The following is a 16,598-nucleotide window of genomic DNA, read 5'->3' as shown; positions in this document are numbered from 1 at the left end:
GATACTGAAATTTTCATTCTTAAATATGTCTTTCTTCTCCTGCAGGTTGGAAAAGAGACTGTGCAGACAACAGAAGACCAGATCTTGAAAAGGGATATGCCACCAGCGTTTATCAAGTAAACTAATTTTATTGTAAATCTTGTATTATGCATACAGGAAACCTGTTCCAATGTCAGCAACAACCTCTTTGGCAGCAGGGATTTGTCTTGTTACATTCTGTATATATGATTATGTATATATGGTATTTCTTCCTTTAAAAAAAGTTACAGAAATTAATCAGGGTAATAATGGTACTTAGCTGTGTGTCCTGTAGGTTTGCCTGAAGTGTCAGAGACAATGTCTCAATCTGTTTCTATTTAATGGGAAAATGTGAATTTCTCAGTATAGGCAGATGATGGCGTAACTGCCTGGAATTCGAAGACATTTGAAGAGCAGTGATTTACTGCAGTGTAGTAGACAGTCCCCTTACAGCAGACATTCTTAATTCTGTGTCTTGGTGTAAAGGACAACTGACTTTTTCCTTTTGTTGCCTTAAGCCTTAAAATGATACATCACACCTTGTTGTGGAGTTCCCAAGCTGCTTATTGCCACCTGACTTCTTTTGAAGTAACTTTCTTCTACAATCCACTGCCTATAGGAACCTCTTTGTTAGCATTGTCCAGTGTATACAGAATATCTGAGTATTTTACTGTTATTTCCAAACAGGTAGATAGTCAAAACAAGAAAGCATTGAGACAACAGGGAAAATAATGAAAGGGAGAAGGGTGGTGGTGTCTAAGGAGTTAATTTATGGTAGGCAGTGAATAAGGATTTAGTTTATTGCATTGTAGGTTGACAAAATGAATTATTAAAATAATGCTCAGGACCAGGTGGTATTAGCATATGAGTTCAAGAATTAAATAGCTGAATTATTAGTGAAGTCCCTTGAGACCACCAGTACGTCAATCAAAGTGATGCTCCAGCCTGAGAAACTTTCTAGGGAAATCTGGGGAGCAGATGATGTATAGGTCTGATGTACTTTTGGAATAAATGATTAGAAATTCTGTATTAGAGAACAGAGAGGCCTCACCTATGTATCATGTGCTTTGAGTGAATGGACAGTGTTGCTGTGGGGGGAAATTCTGCCTTATAAATCTGTCGGTATTATTAGAAATATCACAAATGGGCAAAGGGTAGTCCAAGTAATAAAGTATACTTGGCAGGATCTAGAAACTTTTAAGAAGGTGAAGTAGCTGCAGAGTAATTAGACAATCTTTTGTATGAAAAAGAGAAAATTGAACTGACAATGGCAAGAGGAAATCAGTAGGACTGTGGAGCTCTTGGTTGGGATTGTGCTTTTCACCATATTAATAAATGTTCTGGAGACCAGGCTGACTTGTGAAGCAAAAGTACTTAGTGATGATCCCAAGTCTTATGCAGGGCAGAGAGTTTAATGAATGACTCTGGGAAATTACAGTAACTTATAAATTGAAGTGACTTGGTGTTAAGTGTGGATTAAATTACTTTTAAATATCTGAAATTATGCATGCTTGGGAGAGGTCTGATGGCAGATAGGATGATTAAACTGACCATTACCAATAGTGAGTAAAGTCTTTGAGCTGTTGTACTTTGAGAGCATCCTTATGTGTTCACAATGTAAAAGTAAATAAAACATTAGGTTTATCATCAAAGAATGAGAGATCAAAATGTCACAATATACTTTTGTTCTGCAGCTTGAATACTGCATGTACTGGTAGTCACACAAATTTTGAAAGGTTGTAGTAGGACTGGAAAAAGCTCGTAGAAGGGCTTGGAGAACAAAGGCATGGAATTACTTCTCTATAAGGCACAGCTGAGTAGACTGGAACTTTTCAGCCTGGGAAAAGTGACAGAGAGGGGACTGAGGCCCTGACAATGTCTGAGGAAGTCTGAGTTGCATGGAGAAGGTGAAAACTTGTGTTTTTCCTGTGCAGAACTTGATGGGGGAATTGCTTTAAGCTAGCAATTTGTAAGCCAACAGTAGGGAGAGATTCTTTGTACAGCTAGTCCTGTACTGTTAAAACTCTTCATGTGGGTTTGGAGGTTAATAGCTAAGTACTTAGAGAGATCCATTGTGGATCATCAAATACACAAAGTGCAGGAAGTCCCAAGAACTGAAAATAGTTGAAGGATGGGAGAGTGCCTAGAGGAAGCATGATAAATGCTTATCCTGCTTTTAACCTTCCTTAGGCTTTTACTTGCAGCTACTATTGGAGACAGGATGCTGAGCTAAATGGGCTTTTGATACAATCCACTACAGTATTTATCGTGCTGTGTTCTTGGTGTGTGATCTTGTGCGGCTGTAGGGGGGTTCGATTTTTTGAGGGAAGTGTTTATTTCATGAAATGAGATCAAAGCTTTTTTCTTGTGCAGATGTATAATTTTGATTGTGCTCATTTTCTAGGTTGTGTGGAATTTTTAGTTAATTTCCAGCTTCTTCATCTGGACAAGTAAAGTATTAAGGAAAAGAGATTTTTAAGTTGCTGTACTGTGTTCAGCCTTTGATCAAAATACAGTAAATTGTGCAAAACTTGAATTAAATTACTGTAGAAATATGACACAAGTATTGTTGAATAGTACCACTTTATGCTGGGTGCAAGGACTTTTTCTGCATCAATTCATGACTGTGTGAGCTGTGATATAAGGTAAAATGGGAACCAAAGGTATCTGTCAGAGTAATGACACCCCACTCCACAGAGTACTTACTATCCTAGATGCAGTAACATGAGTTAGGAATGTTCAATGTTTTTTCATGAATGATAACATGTTTTGTTTGTGGGTTTTTGTTAATCTGGAGTTTATATCAAAATTAATTAGTACAAGTTAACAGTTTCTTGTTAATATGAGGAGTGTATTGTCCTGGGTATCTTGGTTGTGGGGACAAATGATAGTCACTAGTGAGCTACAAAGGGAGCCTTATCTTTTACTGCAAAGGACAGAATTTAGATGCAAGATTTGAAACAGATGAATGTTTTTTTGGTTTTGTTTTCCTGAGAGGGAGTCTTTGTTTCTAAAGCATTAGTTCACTAACTGGTATTCCTTTTTACGGGAGTGCTCTGGCAGAATTTGTACTAGTGCATGGATGATGGGTAAGAAGCAGTACACGTGTGCTAGCACTGCATTCCCTGTTTGTATTTCCTCCATCCAAAAGGGTCACCAGTCCTGGAGGATGGAGAGATCTGTTTATTATTTTGAAAGACTTGATACAGGCATCGAGGGTTCATAATAAATATATATGATGTTAATCTGTAAAGCTTTTCAGTGGGAGTGTGATTGAGCAGCAAAACAAATTGCTGGCTGCTGAAAAGCTATCATGCATCCCTTCACTTGCTACTGACATAAACCACATTGGAACTGTTGACTTAGAGTTAAAAAATGCTGAGATCTTTATCTTAATTGTCTTAATTAGCAGGGAGTATAAGTAATGCATATAATTTACATCAGATGTTTTACAATGTGCTCCTATTACTTATTAAGCTTCTCCTGTAAAGAAGTGAAGAACTGCAGTCTCTAGGCAAAGAATAGGGTTACGCTATTTGTTTACACCGAGAATAAAAATTTGTTTAACTTTCATGCACAAGCTCATTTAACAAATCAATCAATAATGCTATTCTATGTTAACATATTGGTAGCTGAGCTGTAGCTGCACTGCTGGTATCTGTATTAACAAATAGTTGTTAATGTAAAATATTTGCTTTTTGCTTTATATTTCTAGAACTGCAAGTAATTGAAACTGTAGTGGTTAAACTGGAAGACATACTTGGGGAAAAGCAGAGGTCAATCCTAAAACCTAAAATGATAGTTTAGCATAAGCTACTTTCTTTTCCCTCATGTTTTGTTAAGGAATACATTTAACAGCAGTGAAGTGGATTGACTACCCAAAGTAGTAATGGTTAGAAATATTGTGACCAGTGTCTCCCCACAAAGAATTTGTCTGGTATTAAGACAGCTTTATTGTAATCATGCCTCAAAATCTCAAAATTAAATACACTTTTTTACTAAGATAGGCTGTTGGGTTATTTTATGTTACAATATCATACAGAGATTATAAACTTCACCATAGCAATGAACTTCTATTCAAAACTTCTGAACATGCTTGATTCTTGTGATAGAAGAAGTGGTTCATTGCATTTTAAGGGACTTTAGTAGTTTGTGTTGTTGTTTTGGTTGATTGTTTTTTTTCTGTGGAAGCAAATGAATCCTAATCTTTTGCTTTCTAGCATGTGTGCTTTGCAGGGGATGAAATGTGTCTGATTTTCAAACACCACTATGATCTTACACTCCTGAAGCATTTTAAGTGCATTGGGAAGTTTATACAAAATAGGCATTATACTATTGAAATTCATGTTTACCTTTAAGAGGTTCAACCCTAAAAAGCTGTAAAAGAAAACTTTGGATATTTAGAAATACTCTTTTAATTAATTGTGGTGACTTCTGGTGTAATACATGTTTATGTTAATTCTTGTCTTAACCAATGAAAAAGGCATCCTTAAGATAATTATCAGTATTAAACAGACAACCATGAAATTAATCTGTAGGAAATTAGGTATTTCTGAGCCTATAGCTCTGAGCTGCTGAATAGATGATTTGTTTAATCCCTTTCTTGGCAGAGTTGAAAAGAATAAATGTGAGAAGCAGGCACGGAAATCTAATTTTTAGTGAAGTCAGTTGACTTTGATAACACAACTAAGTGCATTGCATAGTGATGAGCAGACCATTTCCAATTTCTGCCTTGAAACCCTTTGGCATTTTCTTGCTTGGTTAGGAGCCTCTGCCATCTGATACACTGAGCAGATGTCTCCCAAAAAGAGCTGGTTATGATCATGCAGCTGGTCCAATGTAATCTATTCTAGGGAGCTATTAGCTGAAAACTTTGCTTTCTGGACAAAAGTGTGTTTTCCTGTAATGGGTGTATTATTTCTACTTGTTAAATTTAGATGTAACCATTAAGTTCTAGTATTTGTTAGCAAAGAATGTGGGGGGTGGGGAATGGGTTAACTAAAACTTTCCAAAAGTATTCTTATTGAAGTATGATAAAAGAGTGTGCCCAAGTGGTCAGTAGAAAATGGGCTATGTGGCAAGGATGTAAAAGTGCTCATAAGAGGTAGAATTGCTGTAATAAAAGTCTTATGTTTGTTGGAACCTCATGTTATTGAATGAGCACATGGCATTCACATGCACAGAACATTATTTATTACACTACACTTAAATGAAATGGGAGACAGCGGAGGAAAGTGCAGTCAATAACTACAGTCAGAAGTAGCATAGCTAACAGGAAAGGGAAGTCTGAATTTTTTTATTCTCCAAAGGTGTCACAAAGTAATTATAAGAGAACAAAATAAAAATATTTTCAGTCTTTCAATTTTTGATTTTTTAAAATTGTTATATTAAATGGTTTGATGGAACCTAATTTCAGAGCTTATCTTCTTATTGTAAGTACCTTTTGCGCTACTGTGGTTACATACTGTAATATCTTGCAAAATCTTCTTTCTGCTTTTATGTCTGGAATTGCAAGCTGCATTTGAACACTACCTTTCCACTACATTTTGTGGTTATTTAAAATGCTCTTTCTATGAGTGTTAACATTCTGAAGACCTGAACTACAGCTTCAATGACCGTCTTAACACGATGTTATTTTGTCCTAATGTGTAGCTGTCATTTAATATTTATCGATAGCAATTCCTACTTGAATAACAATGCCTATACAAGGCTGATAAAAGTTAACAGTTACTTTGATTGTGAAGTCCTAAAGGAATCATTGTTCTGCTTCCTGCCCTTATCATGAAGAATGTAAGGGTTGGGAGCTCTCCTTAATGACACTGTTCTGTGTGCTCTGTAAGGGGTACTTCCAGCATTCCCTATGTGGGAAGGTTGTGTGACTTCTGAAAAACTGGGTTGTGTGGTTGGTGGTGACTTTTTGTTAGAAAAAATACAAGAAATACTCTTGCCTTTTAAACTATCAAAGTGTAGAATGATCAGTTTGCTTGTGGTATTTCAAATGGTAAAGTTAAAAAAAAATCCAACATTTTCTCAAGCCTGTTGTCATACAGACAGAAGCTAATCAGCAAGTGTTGTCTGCTGGCTTTCCACAGGGTGGAGAATGCCTGCACCAAACTTGTGCGAGCGGCCCAGATGCTGCAAGCAGATCCTTATTCAGTACCAGCTCGTGACTATCTCATTGACGGATCAAGAGGAATCCTTTCTGGAACATCAGACTTGCTCCTGACATTTGATGAAGCAGAGGTAGGAATCCCAGCCTGATTGACATAAGTGCCTGCACAACAGTATTGTTAATTAAAATGTCCTCCTAACTAAATTAGCTAAACCAAACTATTAACTAATGAGGTTTTGACCATTTCAGCTTGATTGGAAACATATTTTGCATTCCTTTCTGTCAGAAGGAGCTTAAGACCTGTTGCTCTGTTTTGTTAGGAGCATTTTTGCATGCCATAATGTTTAGGTGCTTCCTGTGATTATTGCTCAAAAAGGCCAGATCTTGTCAACTATCCGATATCTTCCTGATGCTTTTCTGTATTCCCTTCACCTTACCCATTACTGATCCTTTTATTTTCTGTATCCATTGATACTGATCCACTTTCTAACATGTTGTCTGGTTCATTAGCTCTGGCAATTTAATTGGCCTTGGGGTATGGGAGGTAATAGAAATTTGGACTGTGGCTAGTCAGGCAGAAGATGTGTCCTGATAAATCTAACAGTTACACAAATCTATGTTTTGGCTGTTGCACAAGCCAGAAACTGACTCAGAAGTCCATCCTCATATGTACAAAAAAGCACCACAATTTCAAGAAAATGTAAATGTCTTCATGTTTGAATTTTTTTGGTTACAAAACCTAGTTTTGATGCTCTATCTGGGAATGTAGAGTCTTGCTTATTTCTGAATAAGAAATACCATGCTGCTAGAAATGCTGATGTCAATCCTAATTCTGCTACAATTTGTTAACCTATGGGATTGTTTCTCTTCTTGCTGTTCTGAGTAATCTAACGTGGTATCCTTATCTCATTTAACCATCTCATGGCAGTGTTAGTATCTTCCTCTGAAATGATTTTTAATTGAAGTGTTAAGGGGCTTTCAAGGAAGTTAATAGCTTTTAATCTCTTTCTAGTGTTTAGGAAATGAGTTGACTTTTGTGAAGTTAATGCTTTGTGGGACTCCGCCTGCCTGACAACACATTGTTATTGAAAAGAAAGCCATTAGTCAGGAACGATTGGTTATTCACAAGTACTTAAGTTGGCTTGTGTCTATTCTATGTTTCAATATAAAATAACATTGGGACAAACTGAAATGAGTTTCAGGGGAATCTCTGGCCTTTTCTAGGTGCTAAACACTGCATGTAGTTGATACAAATTCAATGTTAATTTACTTGTTCTTCCATAATAATTGTGTGTAGTGATGGCAGAAGTAATGTGGTTCAGAGATTAGAATATTTACTGACTGAGAACTGTTTGGGAATCAAATGTAGACTGAAAAAAGTTCAGCTGAGGCAGAGGTCTGGAGGTAAATGAAATCAGCCTTCACAGATTTTTCTGGAAAGTTTAAGATGTTGGATCTATCTTCCCTGGTGAAATGCTGGGTAATGCTTTATCCATATGTGAAGCTGTATGGTACATGATACTTCCTCTGAAAGTCTGAAAGCCTGAAGTCTGCTTTCTATGTAGCTTTGCTTTGTGATTTAAGTTAAATATTTTATTGATGAAATTGGTATGAAAAACTTCAAGCATGACAGCATACATAATCTCTAACCTATTTTCTCAATGCTATCCTTCATTTATCATACAAAGTGAAAACATTGTAAGTAGTATTTTGCATTTCTGAGTAGTGGAAAGCTGATTAAATATTGGCTCATCATTACAGCATTTGACTATTGGAATTTGGGTAATTTATTCAGGATCTCAGACCTTTATGATTGCCCATTTGTCCTATTGGCAAATGCTATAACTAAACTGTTCTAATAACAGGTTTGCATTCCTAATGCAAGTGTAACTGAGCTTTTCCTAAGAAATAATGGGATGTTCCTCTCTTAGGTCCGTAAAATCATCCGTGTCTGCAAAGGAATATTGGAATACTTGACTGTGGCCGAAGTGGTAGAGACAATGGAGGATCTGGTGACTTACACGAAGAATTTAGGGCCAGGTTTGATTTGCTCCAGTCTTTCATAAATATATTAAGTATAGTCTTTTCCACTACTTCCTTCTCCTGCCAGTGTCTTTCTCGCCCAAGTTTTGAGCACTGGGATAATGGTAAAGCAGTTACTCTGGAAGTTTCTGTTGGGAAGAATGACTCTGTTTCCAGTCTCCTTTAAGAATACAGAAGATGTTGGTAAATGAGATGTGCATGTGAATGATCTGTACTGTACTTTTCCTGTATTGTGAAGGAAGGAAGCATGCATTAGTAAGGATAAAACAAAAAAAAGAAAAAGCCGTGTAACTAAGCACTCAAGATATAAAATGCATTAAGCTGATAAAATGTCTGCACTGACTGATATAGTTAGGCCCAGTAGGAATTTTTTGGACTAGTATATGCTACATGTCATATGTTACTATCTTAATGAGATTGCAGAAATAGCTGTCTTGAAATATGATACAAAAGCCCAGCTGTTTTGGAAATTCTCTGTTTGCTCTTTGATGCTCCTTCACTACTTGTTACTTCACTGTGTTAACTCACACTTTGAGTGGAGGAAGTGATTGGTAAGTGAGGAGCTGCTGTCTCTATCTCTTTATTGCCCTAGAGGAAATCTACCATTTACCTATATCATCTGCTAGTTCAAATGCTTTAGCTTCAGCAGTGTAGGAAGATGTTGGAATTAAAATTACACTGAACTAAAGAATGCTTATATAAAACCAGCAGGAATCGAGTTAGTACTTCGTATTTATAAATACTTGTGTCATGTGGCTAGGTGATAAATGAAACGACTGAGCTGTCATGGCACAGAGCGTGTTTGTAGATTATCCTATTTTGATTTAACACGTGTATACTTGATCTTGTTTCTAGATGTGGAAAAACTTTGAAGTTCCATATGGTGGTATAGTGTTCTCTAAACTTCTATTTCCCATCAGAAATTGCCTTAAATTAAATAGTTTTTGCCTTGTTTTGAATAGGAAAAAAATTAAAACAAAAGGGCAATCTTCTCTTTCCCTGAAACTTTTTCTTTGACTTGGTGTATACACTTCTAGTTTCTCTTTGGTTATTGTCCTACATATCTTTAAAATGGAAGTTTTCCCTAAATTAAGTTTGCTCTGTTGGACTCGGCTACAAGCATTTGGGTCTTTTCACTGAACCTCACATGCATAATTTGGTGTTACATATGAATGACAGAGGTCTTGGGTAAGTGTCTTAATTTCTTAGAGTGAGATGTAGGCTTGTTAACTTTATTGCAAATAATCTTCTCCAAACTCATGGTATTCTGAATAAATAGTGAGCCTTGTGCATCTGGAATGCTGTAGAAGCTCTGTCTTTGTCTGAGCTGACTGCTGCTCAACATCTCCAGCCCATGCCCACAAAATGTAAAGTCCTTGTTCCTTGTAGTAGTATGAATGGGCATTTGAACTTAACCATTCATGTGAGTACTATATAAATAAGGGGAGTATCAGCAGGTATGCCTAAAGTCAAAGAAGTGCTTATGGGTTTTATGCTGGAAATAGAGAGTGGAACATTAATTAACATTAACATATTAAGGCTTTTGTCATTTAAAAGGAAATATGGTTCTGCACAGCTTGCCTCTCTGGGCTGTCTGTCAGTATGAGGATCCTACTACTTTTCAATGATGTCATGAAAACAGTATTAAGATGCCTAAGATGCTAACCAGCAGAAAGGTAATTCAGCCAAAGAATATACAGCTTCCTTCCAGTTTTATACCCTGGAGGAGAAAGAGTAGGAGCACAACAGCACCAATTTAAATAATTTTAAGTTTTTATGAAGCTGTGTCTGAAGTTTCCATGTGCACTGTGTGGTAACCTCACAAGTCTTAGCTACTGCTGTAGAATAAATGTAATTATTTTCTAGCAAATATGAAGTGTAAATAAATACAGTTCTTGACCTCTGGTAGAACCTCCAAGTAAACAAACAAAATCCTGATGTTTCTTTTTTCTGTCCTTCACTTAGGCAAGGATCAAATCTTAACAGAAAGATAACACCCTTCCCTTGCCCCTTAAATCAGCTTCCAGTGTTTAAGTGATTTCATGTCCTAAAGCAGTAATTTCAAGTATTTTCCTGTTTTATTGATAGAATTTTAAATCAAGACTTTTGGGTAGTCTTTCTACTTTACATAGTGGCTAGGTTTTGAATAGGTGATTTCTCTGAAATATCTGGAATGTGTTTAAAAAAACAGCTGCTAATACAAAAGTTTTAAACTTCAAGTTTTTATCTATTATTATGCCTTATTCTTGTTTAGAAATCTCAAGTGTTTCAATGTTCAATTACTTCAATCTTTAGGAATGACAAAGATGGCCAAAATGATTGATGAGAGACAACAAGAATTAACTCACCAGGAACATAGGGTTATGCTGGTAAACTCCATGAATACAGTGAAGGAGCTATTGCCAGTACTTATTTCAGGTATTTTTTGCTTTGTTCTTTAATACCATTCTGAATTACTGTTTTGAACTGGAGTTCCCATGCTTCATGTTAATTAATCTCGACATCTGTAATCAATTGCAGGTAACTGTGTTTCTTGTATTAAAATTACAATCTCTTTGTGATAAAATGGTCCAACCAAAAGAAAATGTTCCATATAAATACAGTAGAAGGTCAACTTGACCACTGATTGGTCTTGCATATACCTTTTTCTGGTATTTTCACAGCTATAATCTCTGGTATTTTCACAGCTATGAAGATTTTTGTAACCACAAAAAATTCTAAAAGCCAGGGAATAGAAGAGGCCTTGAAAAACCGCAATTTCACAGTAGAGAAAATGAGTGCTGAGATAAATGAAATAATTCGTGTATTGCAACTCACTTCTTGGGATGAAGATGCCTGGGCGAGCAAGGTATTTTCATATCAACATTTGGATGTAGAAGTCTACTTTTTGTCTACTGTGTTTTGCCCTTTTAAACTTGGACTTTTGAGACCACTGAAATATGTATTAGTGCATCAGTTTTGTAACACTATGTAATTGTATCATATAATCTCTTCAAGGTCAAATATCTTCAGAGATAAATATATTCATGTATCTTTCAAAATGAGCTTTCTGTCAATAAGCAAAGTTAAACTAGTGTGGCATTTGAAGGTAGTTCAATGGTTTACAGTAACTCAGTGGTCAAAGAGAAGACAGATTTATTCATGCTTTAGTTTCAGCATCATTAGGAAGTCTTGGAGTGTACTGTATTCCACTCAGAGAAGGATACAAGTTATGTATAACTATCCTACATAATAATTTTTGACATAGGAAAGTTAGGTATAAAAGTTATTGTTCGTTCAACTGGCCTCATAGCTAGGCATTCATGAAATCAAGATTTTCCTTCTAGATCCTGCCAGAAAAGTTAGGCTGCTGTTGTATTCCTTGTACAAAAGGCTTGGAATTGAGACATTTTAGTCGATTTTGGGGAATTCCTCCTTAAACACTTGCCCCATTTCTCCCTGCCCCATTTTTATTCTGGACATGAGAGTAAGTTTCAGGTTTTTGTCTTATCTCAAATGTGTTACATTGATGAGGCTTTCTGGGTAAGTTTGCCTGTGAAGCTGGCTTATGGACAGGATTGGTTCCTATACCTCAGTGTTCAGCTGTGTAACTGCAACCACTTACCTGGAGCTAATTGCTGCTCTGAAGTGATGCTGAAATGTCTAGAAGACTGTAAAGCAGGTCTGACAGAATCATAAGTGTTGTGGGCCTACAAGTAAATGCAGCTGTATAACTGAAATTCCTGCCAAGTTCTTTCTGAGTATTTAGAAGCAAATTGCTGAAGATATTTTTTAAGGGTTAATGCTATGAGCAACAAATAGGGATAAATGTAATGGAAAACTTACTAAGACCTGAAGCTAGACTGGTTAGTAAATGAAGTCTAGCAGGAAATCTAACACTGATGTAACCAAGATATAAAATCACTTTGGCCTATGTTGTTTGGCACTTGACCCTTAGTTTGCCTCTTGATTTATTTTGTCACTATCACTTCCTTATTATGACTTCTGTATGCATCTCTTTTTGTTGTCCTGTTTCTTACCCTTTTCTCACCTTTAGAAGGTAAGCTTTCTTGCACACCCTCCACCTCTACCTTGTACTAAATCCAAAAAAAGCATGTCTGTGGGATTTTGTGCTGTGTGCAGACCGTGTGCTGTGCAACTTCTCTGTGTGCCAGCTGTGCCACTGGCATTTATACTTATGGATATACACACAGTTTTAAAAAGATGATAATAGCTCTGCCTAGCTGTGTGTAGCATTGGCTGTCACTGAGAATGGTAATTGCAAGCTGATCTGCATTAAGACTCTTTCTGAATCTGATTAGATTTAGGGCAAGATTTTACAGCACATTCTTGCTGAATGCTTTTATGTTAATTTATGAGTCTCTGTAGTGACAAAGGGTCCAGTCATGCAGGAACCAGCTTTCTCCACGGCCAGAAAGCTTTATTAAGTCAGGAATTTTGTCTATTCCATAGTGTTTTACACATAAGCTTTCCTTCATTTTAGAAGGTTCATGTTCTTTAGGTCTCAGTGTAAAGCTACAGTCTTGTATGGATACTTTTTCAATTCAGTTTCATTTTTGGTTTAAACTTTCTTGTATTTTATGAAATATGAATACTGTTTTGTTTTACACAAAATTGTAATTTTTTGTGGTAAAGAAAAATGTCTATTGCAAAGAGTTGACAATTTAGGCTTAGGAAATTCTTATTCATACTGCTGTGAGGAAGATTAAGACTAGATTTAATTAAGAAAACAGTTGGTATATTAGCAGTACTTCCTAATGGAAAATATATAGTCGTTATGCTTAATGCATAAATATGTTGTGGGGATTAGTATAATTGAAGTATAATTCTGCTCTGAACTGAGAACTTTCAAATTGTATTTTGTTTTCAAGTTAAGATATCCTGATGATGTGGAACTGTAGTGCTGGGCATTAATCAAACAGTGATGACAAGGCATTTGAATTGAAAAAAGCATTGGGATGACGAAGCAGAAGCTAGTTTGCCAATAGCCACCTACCACAGACATAATCCTGTATTTGCACACATGTCTAACAATTGACTTGTTATTTAGCTAGGAGGGAGGTGAAGGAGCTATTTAGTTGTAGTTGAGGTCACTATTGCATGCATTTTGTGCCTGATGGTGGAAGAAAAGATTTTCCCCATGCTTTTCTGGAATAAAGTAAGGTGTTTGGGGATGCTCAGCCTTGAATTTGTATCTGTGTAGTACATGCTATTGCTGATGTTGAACTTCATTTTATGTTTATTAGTCCATCTTGAGTTTTTTGTCCCTTGAATTATCACAATCTGTCTAGAGAGAGTGGAGAATGAACAAAGTATAGAGCCAAAGTTGTAGGTTTGGTAGGAGTGGTAGCTGTAGGTAAACTATTTTGTAGGTCTCTCTGGACTCTGCACATTACTATTACTAGATTACAATAATCTCTGCTTACGCTGGATTTTAAAAATAGTATGGTGCTTTAGAATTGAAATACTATTCTTGGACAAAAGCTTGGGGAAAAGAATTATATTTTTTCATTCATAGCTTTGAAATATTTTCCTTGAATTTTTTGTTTTACAAAGGTATTTAATTTTCTCTTGTGTGTATTTTAAGTGTTTATTTTAAAATGAATTTGAAGTAATACTCAATTCAGACATCTTTGATTTCCATGGAATTGGAGGGAATTAACAGTTGTAAGAAGTTGAGGAATATTTAATATCTTGCAGGATTGAACCCTGAATGGCGACTAAGCTATCTATCTTGCCAGAACACTGGCTTGCCTATTTCCTACAACATTGCCTTGTTTGGTCATGAAATGCAGATATCCTTAGACTAGACTACTTTATTGAGTCAGAGGTTGTGTTTTACATCCAGCAAGGAATTGTGTAGGATTATTTTTCTCTTCTGCATAGCAGAGCCAATACTACCTGCTCCCTGAATAAGCTCAAAATTCTTGGTAGTGGCAGAAATGATGCATAGAAGTGTCTTCAATAATATTTGCTTTAGGAATTGGTTTGGAACAAATCCAGCTTGCTCTTTTCCCTTCAGACAGTGTTGCCCTAGTTGTTAAACTTGATTAACTGAAATTGTTTACCTCTTCTGAAAATGTAATAGTGCTGATTTTGTTAATAAACTTCCTTTTGGCAACAGGGGAACTGTTGGCAGGGACAGAAGGGAAAGAATAAATTTTTGCTGATAAAACTCTATAAATTCTTTTTGCAGAAGAGCAGTGGGATTTAAAAAAATTTTCATGCTTGCAAACGATATTCTGTTGGCAAATCCCAAAGAGTTAAATTTTAAACATACTTAGCTGTTTAGGAGACCAATAAAGTATTTAAACACCTACAGAAATAAGGACTATCAAGACACTTTCAAGCAGTGAGACCTTGAGCAAGTTGCTGTGTGTTTCTGCTTTTATCTTCCTTGTTTCTTAATAGCCTGAATTGTTTAAGTCCAGACCTTTCAGTATGGCTTTACCTTTGTTGCTTGCCAGGTATGTGACACCAGACACAGCTCTGGCAGACACAAAAGTGCTGTACCAACAAACCTGGTTAAGGGTGCATTCTAGTTTTCTATTGCATTATTCAGCTCACTGCAATGTAAACTTCTCTACTGGGCTATAGCTGAGAGGGATTCCTGGGGCTGTGTAGGTGGGGAATTGGTGCTTTAAGAGCAGTTGTCTTGAAGCACTTCAAGTGCTTAAGCTAGGATTTCACCAGATTTTTTTAAATAGGAAAAGGGGACAATATTTTGCCAACATGACTGCAGAGGAACACAGGGTAGCAGGACTCACCCTGCAGAGTATAATCCAGTTATGTAACTCCATATGACAGGGCAGATGGATCCTGTTGCTGCTGGGGCAGTGCTGGCAACTACAAAACCAGAAGTGCAAAATCTGGAACACCTATGATTTTTGTCCTCAGATATTAATTAGACTTCAGATTCAGAGGCTTCTATGTAATTCTGCTGAAACTGCAACACTCGGCAGGCAGCTGGGACAACACAAAAGCCTGAGAGTAAAAAGGGAGGGGCAATGACAGCTTTCCCAACACTGCTTTTCTCCTCCCACTCCTACCATCTCATTGACACAATAAGAAACATCTGTTGCCTTTTAGTAAATTCACTTTGTTGTTTCAAATTATTACTGGGTAGAAAGGCCTGAAATAGACCATTCATTTCAAGCTAAAGTGGCTTCAGCCCAATATAAACAACAGAAAATAGTAACACCTACTTTCATAGGCAATAAGATTTATATACACATTTGAATATTCAATGAATATTTGCTTGTCTCTTATACATTCAATGCACAATTCTTAAGCTATAGAGAGGATGACTTTTAAAAGAATGTGCCCATCTCCCACTCCTAGCTGCATATCCTACCTTTTGGAAACTTTTTCAAACAGGTCTTGCCAAGTTTGGAGAACCATTTTCTAGATTTTAGACCCAGTCATCCAGGTGAAAATAATTCTGCTTTTGGTGCTCTCTCAGGCTGTGATTCAAGAGCCTTTAAAAATATTCAGTTGCTTGCTGAATTATATTATAGTACCTTATGAATAGCTGACATACCAACATGCCTGAATAAAAATGTCAGAATATTAGTGTTGTAGGTTTGAGAGTAAGCATGCAGAATGAACAACTGGGTAAAAATCTGGCTGTAGTGTTGTCAGGATAGCACATGCTATAGTAAGGTCCTATACTAATCACTGATGGTACTAGGCTTCTCTTCAAATGCATTGAACATGGGTAGTCTGATTCAGATGCTACATGAGAACCAGGCTTCTTTTTGTCATCTCTATACCAATCATGGGATCTTTGATGCATTTCAAATCACTTCTATGATATGTGTGGCAAAAAGCTATTTTGGCTTTTCCACAACTTCTTACTTAGGCACATGTTACTGTTTTCACTGTCCTTCCATTTATGTAAGGTGGAAAACTTGTGGCCTCTAGTGGAGAGATGGCACATGAACAATGTAGAGGCTGTGCAGAGAAATCAGAACTGGGAGGTTGTTTCCCCTGCAGCCAGAGGTGTTGGATAGTAGTGGTATAATGATGAAAGAAACAGCTTCTTTGATAATACTGGCAGAGGAGTTGAGAGTTTTAAACAATCACATGTAAACACATATATTTAGCTCCAAAGACATTCAACTCCATATCTGAGACTTTGAGAAAATAGCTCGTAGTCTTACTTTTCTGTAAACAGTAACTGTTTGACTTTAAACAGCAGAGCAGGTGAGAAATGCAGATGTGCAGCCTCTTACACTGAAGTAAGTAGTAAAATTCACTGGGCAATTTCCAGATATTGATACTCGAATTACATCACAACTCTTCTATGTGCCCTGATGTAAAATGGAACTAACTCCAAGATGTGTGCTTATTAGAGCTCCAACTTTAGAAATTAAAGCACTAGTAAATACAGAAATAGAAAAAAACACTAAAATTGCATGCATAA

At 36.5% G+C, this 16,598-nt stretch overlaps 1 protein-coding gene across 13 annotated transcripts in view; it reads left to right on the top strand.

Moving 5' to 3' along the window:
- VCL (vinculin) overlaps positions 1 to 16,598 on the top strand; it is a 64,815-nt gene that overhangs the window by 20,095 nt on the left and 28,122 nt on the right. For all 13 annotated transcript variants that reach the window (XM_021549051.3, XM_021549068.3, XM_085583507.1 and 10 more), the window contains exons 2-6: positions 46 to 116; positions 6,111 to 6,261; positions 8,062 to 8,170; positions 10,469 to 10,591; positions 10,861 to 11,021. In XM_021549051.3, coding sequence (XP_021404726.2) covers positions 46 to 116; positions 6,111 to 6,261; positions 8,062 to 8,170; positions 10,469 to 10,591; positions 10,861 to 11,021 — 615 coding nt within the window. The remainder of the gene's footprint in view (positions 1 to 45; positions 117 to 6,110; positions 6,262 to 8,061; positions 8,171 to 10,468; positions 10,592 to 10,860; positions 11,022 to 16,598) is intronic.

This window comes from Lonchura striata, chromosome 6, assembly GCF_050655825.1.
Source record: "Lonchura striata isolate lonStrDom1 chromosome 6, ASM5065582v1, whole genome shotgun sequence".
NCBI lineage: Eukaryota > Metazoa > Chordata > Aves > Passeriformes > Estrildidae > Lonchura > Lonchura striata.
Note: the sequence above shows the minus strand (reverse complement) of the source record. Positions and strands in the feature narration are given on the sequence as shown.